The 8,604-nt window shown below is 69.6% G+C and overlaps 1 protein-coding gene across 1 annotated transcript; it reads left to right on the forward strand.

Moving 5' to 3' along the window:
- Nucleotides 1-1,045: 1,045 nt before the first annotated feature.
- Nucleotides 1,046-7,812, forward strand: LOC136005425 (RING finger protein 145-like). Its single transcript, XM_065662895.1, is given in 12 exon segments — nt 1,046-1,379; nt 1,382-1,677; nt 1,679-1,724; nt 2,536-2,644; nt 3,337-3,428; nt 3,934-4,160; nt 4,235-4,410; nt 4,506-4,646; nt 5,231-5,413; nt 5,488-5,635; nt 6,018-6,374; nt 7,272-7,812. Coding segments are annotated over 12 exon segments (2,496 nt in total). The 5' UTR covers nt 1,046-1,060; the 3' UTR covers nt 7,674-7,812.
- Nucleotides 7,813-8,604: the final 792 nt, after the last annotated feature.

The following is an 8,604-nucleotide window of genomic DNA, read 5'->3' on the forward strand; positions in this document are numbered from 1 at the left end:
GAGCCCACTCATCCCAATGAATTCCAAAGGAGCCCACCTCATCCCAATGGAGCCCAAAGGAGCCCACCTCATCCCAATGGATCCCAAAGGAGCCCACCTCATCCCGATGGAGCCCAAAGGAGCCCACCTCATCCCAATGGATCCCAAAGGAGCCCACTCATCCCAATGGGGCCCAAAGGAGCCCACTCATCCCAATGGATCCCAAAGGAGCCCACTCATCCCAATGGAGCCCAAAGGAGCCCACCTCATCCCAATGGATCCCAAAGGAACCCACTCATCCCAATGGAGCCCAAAGGAGCCCACTCATCCCAATGGAGCCCAAAGGAGCCCACTCATCCCAATGCATCTCAAAGGAGCCCACTCATCCCAATGGAGCCCAAAGGAGCCCACTCATCCCAATGGATCCCAAAGGAGCCCACTCATCCCAATGGAGCCCAAAGGAGCCCACTCATCCCAATGGGGCCCAAAGGAGCCCACTCATCCCAATGGAGCCCAAAGGAGCCCACCTCATCCCAATGGATCCCAAAGGAACCCACTCATCCCAATGGAGCCCAAAGGAGCCCACTCATCCCAATGGATCCCAAAGGAGCCCACTCATCCCAATGGAGCCCAAAGGAGCCCACCTCATCCCACTGGATCCCAAAGGAGCCCACTCATCCCAATGGAGCCCAAAGGAGCCCACCTCATCCCAATGGATCCCAAAGGAGCCCACTCATCCCAATGAATCCCAAAGGAGCCCACTCATCCCAATGGAGCCCAAAGGAGCCCACTCATCCCAATGGATCCCAAAGGAGCCCACTCATCCCAATGAATCCCAAAGGAGCCCACCTCATCCCAATGGAGCCCAAAGGAGCCCACTCATCCCAATGGATCCCAAAGGAGCCCACTCATCCCAATGGGGCCCAAAGGAGCCCACTCATCCCAATGGAGCCCAAAGGAGCCCACCTCATCCCAATGGATCCCAAAGGAACCCACTCATCCCAATGGATCCCAAAGGAGCCCACTCATCCCAATGGATCCCAAGCAAGCCCCGGCTCCCCGCCGCCATTCCCCTCTCAAAATGGCGGCCGCAGCCAGCCCTCAGCGCCTGCCCGCACCCAAGATGGCTGACGCGGGGCGGGGTCTCAGTCGTGCCGTCCCGGCATCGGGCCCCACCCCCCGCGCAAGATGGCGGTTGCCCTCATCCAAGATGGCGGAAGGCGCAGGGGGAAGGACGAGCGCTGTGCCCTCTTCTAAGATGGCGGGCGCGGCGTCAGCGCGGCTCCCCTGGCGCAAAGCCTTTTTGTTACGCTCTGGGCGTAGGGGCGGGACGGGAGAAAGCGAAAGTGGCGTTGGGACCGGAACGGCGGCGACGGGACCGGGACCGGGACAGAAACAGGGACCGGGACCGGGACCGGGACCGGGAGAGCGAGCGGCGGCAGGACAGACAGGCCCTCAGCCGGGCGCGGCGCGGGCGCCCCCTGCCGTCCCGGAGGAGCAACGGGGGGTAGCGGCGGGGGGGTCCCCCCGTTGCGGGCTGCGGGACGCGGGGGCCCCCCCCGCCCGGCGGGGGCCATGTCCCGGCTGGAGGCCGTGGCCAACGTGGCCCTGCGGGTGCCGGCGCTGGCGCTGCTGGACCTGCTCTACCGCTGGGACCCGGCGGCCCTCGGCGAGCTGCTGCGGCCGCGCCGCGGGGAGCCCCCCCCTCCTGCGCGCCCCCGCGCTCCGCGGCGCGCACTGCGTGGGTGAGGGGGGAGCGGGGACACGGGGGGGGGGGGGGAATGGCAGCGCTGGGACATGGGGGGCACAGCCCATGGGGGGGGGAGCGCTGGGACATGGGGGGCACAGCCCATGGGGGGGGGGGGGAGCGCTGGGACATGGGGGGCACAGTGCAGGGCACGGGGGGTTGAGGACACCAGGATGCATCCCTAGGGATGGGCATGGGGGGGGGGGGGCACCCCAAGGGGTGACGGGGTGGGGGTCAAGGGGAATGGCACAGCCTCGTGGCACGGCTGGGCTGGGGCCATAAGGGTGCATCCCAAGGGATGGGCAGGAGGGGACATCCCAAGGGATGGACATGAGGACATGTGCCATAACATGTCCAGTTGGGACCAAAAGGGTGCATCCCAAGGGATGGACATGAGGACGTGTGCCATAACATGTTCAGTTGGGGCCATAAGGGGACATCCCAAGGGATGGACATGAGGATGTGTGCCATAACATGTCCAGCTGGGACCATGAGGGTGCATCCCAAGGGATGGGCAGGAGGGGCCATCCCAAGGGGTGCCCACGCTGGGCACACAGGGAGGCCCCCCGAGGGCTGGCCAGGGTGGGAGCACGCAGGGGGCATGGACACAGGGAACACGCTCAGGGGGTGCCCGCACTGGGGACACCCCAAGGTGCTCTCCATGTTTGGGGCTCAACCCGGCCCCCCCCCCTTGCTGTGGCTGTCCTGGTGCCAGCGCTGGGTCCCTGCCCCCCCCCCCCCAAGATGCCAATGGGGGCACTGAGGGGGGGGCTCAGCGTGTGTTCCCCCCCCCCGGCTGCTCTGCGCAGGCCACGTCGTGTCCCTGGTGCTGCTGCTGCTGCCGCTGCGCTCGCTGGTGAAGCTCTACCTGCACCTCCTGAGCGGGCTGCTGCTGAGCGCCGGGCACTCGCTGGCCAGGTGGCACTGGGGACGTGGGGGGGAAAGCGGGGACATGGGGGGCACTGGGGACGTGGGGGGCACTGGGGATGTGGGGACAGCAGGGACATGGGGGGGACACAGGGGACATGGGGGCACTGGGGACGTGGGGACAGCAGGGACATGGGGGGCACTGGGGACATGGGGGGCACTGGGGACATGGGGACAGCGGGGACATGGGGGGGACACAGGGGACATGGGGGGCACCAGGGATGTGGGAGGCACTGGGGACATAGGGGGCACTGGGGATGTGGGGACAGCGGGGACATGGGAGGCACTGGAGACATGGGGGGCACTGGGGACGTGGGGAGGACACAGGGGACATGGGGGCACTGGGGACATGGGGGGCATTGGAGACATAGGGGGCACTGGGGACATAGGGGGCACTGGGGACATGGGGACAGCGGGGACATGGGGGGCACTGGGGACATGGGGGGGACAGCAGGGCCATGGGGGCCACGGCAGACATGGGGACACTGGAGACATGGGGGGCACTGGGGACGTGGGGACAGCGGGGACATGGGGGGGACACAGGGGACATGGGGGGCACTGGGGACATGGGGACAGTGGGGACATGGGGGGGACACAGGGGACATGGGGGGCACTGAGGACATGGGGGGCATTGGAGATGTGGTGGGGGCACGGGGGCACCGGGCCTGACCCTCTCCCCGCAGGGACTACGTGCACCAGGAGCTGGAGTCCGGCTTCCAGGGCGCTGTGCTCCGTGAGCCCGCGGCGCTCAGGGCCTCCCTCAGCACCCTGGCAGGTGGGGGGGCAGGGGGGGCTTGGGGAGGAGCCGGGGTGAGGGGGGGCTCCCTCCCCGTGACCCGGTCCAGAGGCCCCCCCCCGGGTGCTGGGGGTACCCCCGAGTGTGAGCAGCAGCGCGGGGGGGGGGGGGATCCTGCCCCTCTGCTGGGTGATGGGGAGCGGGGCTTGGGATGAGGGATGCGGGGATGGGATGGGGAGTTCGGGCTTCCGGCCGGAAGAGGGCAGAGCTGGATGGGATACGGGGAAGTTCTTCCCTGTGAGGGTGGGGGGACACGGGAATGGGTTGAATGGAGAAGCTGTGGCTGCCCCATCCCTGGCAGTGCCCAAGGCCAGGTTGGACACAGGGGCTTGGAGCAAGCTGCTCCAGTGGAAGGGGTCCCTGCATGGGGCAGGGGTTGGGGCTGGAGGAGCTTGAAGCCCCCCCCCCCCGAGCTGTCCCCGTGCCAGGTCCCAGCACAGGGCGAGCATCCCTGACCCCCCCCCCTGTCCCCCCCCCCCCGCAGCCCAGCTCTGCCTCTGTGCCCTGTGCTCGCTGGTGCTGCGGTGCCGGCGGCCCTGGCTGCTGCTGGCCCCGGCGCTGCCGGTGCTGGCGCGGCTCTGCGGGCTGCCCCCCCCGGCCCTGCCGCTGCTCAACGCCGTGGCCGCGCTGCTCACCCTCACCGTGCTGCTCTGCCTGCTGGGCCCCCACCTCCTGGGCCCCCTCCGCCGGGCCGGCAGGGAGCTGATGGAGGTGAGCGGGGCTGCGCCCTCCCCTCCCGCCCCACACGTGTGGGGCGGCCCCGCTGAGCGCCCTTGTCCCCACAGGCGCTGGAGCTGTCCCGGCTGCTGGCGCTGGCGCTGGCCCTATGGAGCCAGCTGGCCGTGCCCCTGCTCTTCCTCGTCTTCTGGCTGGTGCTCTTCTCCCTGCAGCTCTGCGCCTTCCTCGCCTCGTCCAGCACCCCCCTGAGCACGCAGGGCTTCCTCTTCCTCCTCCTCAGCAGGTAGGCGCGGGCAGCCCGGGATGCTGGGATGAGGATGAGGAGGGGCCAGGGCTTGGGATGCTCGCGGCGGGTCGGTGACGGCGGCTCCGTTGCAGCGCGGCTGAGTGCTGCAGCACGCCCTACGCCCTGCTCGGCCTCACCTTCACCGTCTCCTACCTGGCCCTGGGCATCCTCAGCCTCTGCAAGTTCTACCTGGTGGGGTTCAGCGCCTTCCACACCGGCAACGGCACGCACCGGTGAGCTGGGATGGGCACCGGGAGCTGGGATGGGGCAGGGGTGGGCACCGGGAGCTGGGATGGGGCAGGGATGGGGACAGGGATGGACACCGAGGAGCTGGGATGGGGCAGGGATGGGCACCGGGAGCTGGGATGGGACAAGGATGGGCACCAGGGAGCTGGGATGGGGCAGGGATGGGCACCAGGGAGCTGGGATGGGGCAGGGATGGGCACCGGGAGCTGGGATGGGGCAGGGATGGGGACAGGGATGGGCACCGGGGAGCTGGGATGGGGCAGGGATGGGCACCGGGAGCTGGGATGGGACAAGGATGGGCACCGGGAGCTGGGATGGGACAAGGATGGGCACCAGGGAGCTGGGATGGGGCAGGGATGGGCACCGGGGAGCTGAGATGAGGCAGGGATGGGCACCAGGGACATGGGATGGGGCCAGGAGCTGGGATGGGGTCAGGGATGGGGATGGGCACTGGGAGCTGGGATGGATGAGTTGGGCACCCAAGGGGACGGCCCAGGGCATGGCCAGGTTGGGGACCCAAGGGGCCAGCGCCGGGCAGGTCCCGGTGCCACCTCACGCCCCGCTCCGGCAGGGGGGTGACGGAGGGGGTGACGCTGCTGCTGCTGGCGCTGCAGACGGGGCTGCTGGACCTGCCGGCGCTGCAGAGAACCTTCCTGCTCAGCATCATCCTCTTCATCGTGCTCACCTCCACGCTCCAGTCCATGATCGAGATCGCGGACCCCATCCTGCTGGCGCTGGGCGCCTCCCGCAACAGGTACCGGGGCTGGGGCCTGCCGGGCGCTGTCCCCGGGGTGGACGCGTCCCCGCTGAGCTGCGCGCATCCCATAGGAGCCCCTGGAAGCACTTCCGCGGCGTCAGCCTGTGCCTCTTCCTGCTGGTGTTCCCCTGCTTCCTGGCCTACAAGATCGCCCACTTCTTCCAGCTGGATTTCTGGCTGCTCATCCTGGTCTCCAGCTGCCTGCTCACCTCGCTGCAGGTGCGGGGTCCCTGCGTGGCCCATCCCTATGGCGCTGCTTGGGGGGGGGTGAGCCGCCCCTTAGCAGAGCTGCATCCCGTCTCCGTTGGGTGCGGGAGAGGGACCCTCAGCGCGGGCTGCAGCAATGGGACGAGGGCTGATGGGGTCAGCCGGCTCGGGAGCTCCCGGTCGGATCGGAGGCGGAAATTCCTCCCCGTGGGGGGGAAGTGGGACACTGGGATGGGGCGGACGGAGGAGCCGGGGCTGCCCCATCCCTGGCGGTGCTCAGGGACACGGCTCGGAGCGAGCTGGTCCAGCCGAAGGGGTCCCCGCCGGGGCAGGGCTTGGAGCCGGGTGCGTTTCGGGTGCCTTGGCCGCAGCCCGCGCGGTGCCGGCCCCGCAGGTGATGGGCACGCTCTTCATCTACGCGCTCTTCCTGGTGGAGCCGGCGCGGGAGGCGGCGCCGGGGCGAGTGGACGAGGCCATTTACTGCGTGACGGCGCTGAGCCGCGGGCTGGAGTTCCTGGTGGCGCTGAGCGTGGTGGCCTACGGCGCCCGGGAGGCGGTGGCGGGGCAGTGGAGCTGGATGGGTGCCGCCGTGCTGCTCACCCACTGCTACCTCAACGTGTGGCTGCGGGCGCGCTGGGGCTGGCGCAGCCTCCGCCTGCGCCGGGGGGCGGCCAGGAAGGTGCGGGCGCTGCCGAGGGCCACGCGCGGGCAACTGCGGCTGCACGACGACGTCTGCGCCATCTGCTTCCAGGTGAGCGCGGCGCGGGCCGGGGGTGCTGTAGGTGCTGGGGGTGCCGTGGGTGTCATGTGCTGGGGGTGCCATGGATATGCTGGGGGTGCTGTGGGTGCCATGTGCTGGGTGCCATGGGTGCTGTGGGTGCCATGTGCTGGGGGTGCCATGGGTGCTGTGGGTGCCATGTGCTGTGGGTGCCATGGGTGCTGTGGGTGCCATGTGCTGTGGGTGCCATGGGTGCCATGTGCTGTGGGTGCTGTGGGTGCCATGTGCTGGGGGTGCCGTGTGCTGGGGATGCTGTGGGTGCTGGGGGCGCTGTGGGTGCCATGGGTGCCATGTGCTGGGGATGCTGTGGGTGCTGTGGGTGCCATGTGCTGGGGATGCTGTGGGTGCTGTGGGTGCCATGTGCTGGGGATGCCATGGGTGCCATTTGCTGGGGGTGCCCTGGGTGCCGTGGGTGCCATGTGCTGGGGGTGCCCTGAGTGCCGTGGGTGCCATGTGCTGGGGGTGCCGTGGGTGCTGTGGGTGCCATGTGCTGAGGGTGCTGTGGGTGCTGTGAGCGCTGTGGGTGCCGTGTGCTGGGGGTGCTATGGGTGCTGTGGGTGCCATGTGCTGGGGATGCTGTGGGTGCCATGGGTGCCATGTGCTGGGGGTGCTATGGGTGCTGTGGGTGCCATGTGCTGGGGATGCCGTGGGTGCCATGGGTGCCATGTGCTGGGGATGCCGTGGGTGCTGTGGGTGCTGTGGGTGCTGTGGGTGCCGTGTGCTGGGGATGCCGTGGGTGCTGTGGTCACTGTGGGTGCTGTGGGTGCCGTGTGCTGGGGATGCCGTGGGTGCCATGTGCTGTGGGTGCTGTGGTCACTGTGGGTGCCGTGTGCGCCGTGTGCCGGGGCTGACGCCGCGCTGTGCCCGCAGGACATGGCCGTGGCCGTCGTCACCCCCTGCAACCACTTCTTCCACGCCGCCTGCCTGCGCAAGTGGCTCTGCCTGCAGGACACGTGCCCCATGTGCCACCAGCAGCTCGCGCCCGCCGGGCCCCGGCGCGGGGACGGCGAGGACGAGGAGGAAGAAGAGGAGGAGGAGGAGGAGGGGGGCAGCGGGAGAGCCCGGCCGGAGCCCCATGGAGGGGCTGGGGAGGAGGCGCCGGAGGATGCAGGAGCATCCCTGGACCGTGGGGCTGGGGACCGCGGCCCTCATCACTCTCCTCATCCCGACCCCTGCAGCCCTCACCCCGGTGCCCCACAGCATCCGGCCCCCCCTGAGCCCCCTGCCGCGGGGGGCGGTGGGGACCCCCGCAGCGGCCAGCACCCCCCCTAGCACCGCAGCGCCGGGGTCCCCCCATGGGGGACAGGGCCCCCCCCATGTCCCCAAGCGCCCACAAGGACTCTCTAGCAATAAAGCCGAGGGGACGCGGCTGCGCCCGAGGCCGGGGCTGCGCCCGTCACCCGCGATGGGACCTGGCAGCGTGTCCGGGGGGGGGGGACACGGTGCTGCTGCGGGTGTGGGGAGGGAGGGGGTGCCCCATGGGTTCCCCCACCAGGCGGCAGGGGTGGCGGGTGCTGGGTGACTTGGCTGCGGGGTTCCGGGGGTGGCCTGGGCTCGGTGTGGGTCTGGTGTGGGACTGCAGGGGCTTGGCATGGGATGGTGTGGGTCTGGCATGGATCGGGCATGGGATGCAGTGGGCTCGGTGCGGGATGGTGTGGGTCTGGCATGGATCGGGCATGGGATGCAGTGGGCTCGGCGCGGGATGGTGTGGGTCTGGCATGGCACAGGCTTGGTGTGAGTGTGGCAGGAGCTTGGCATGGGATGGCCTGGGCTTGGCGTGGGTCTGGCAGGGGATGGTGTGGGCTCAGCTTGAGCCGCCTTCCCCAATGCGGCTGCCGACCCCATCCCTGCCCCATCCCTGCCCCATCCCTGCCCCATCCCTTTCCCATCCCTGCCCCATCCCTGTCCCATCCCTGCCCCATCCCTTTCCCATCCCTGCCCCATCCCTGCCCCATCCCTTTCCCATCCCTGCGCCATCCCTGCCCCATCCCCATGCCGGGTCTGGGGTCCATCTCCACCCCAGGCAGACGAGGCTGGGCCCAGCCCTGCCCAGGGCCCCCGTCCCTACAGGAGGGGGGAACCGGCCCCCCCGGTGCCGGCTGCAGGGTTGGGGGGGGCAGCGCGGGGGGGTCCCTGGGGAGCTGGTAAATGGATTCCCCCCCCCCCCCCCCCGGCCGCACTCCGGCTGCCGGCAGCGGCTCCC

Source organism: Lathamus discolor, chromosome 1 (assembly GCF_037157495.1).
Source record: "Lathamus discolor isolate bLatDis1 chromosome 1, bLatDis1.hap1, whole genome shotgun sequence".
Lineage (NCBI taxonomy): Eukaryota > Metazoa > Chordata > Aves > Psittaciformes > Psittacidae > Lathamus > Lathamus discolor.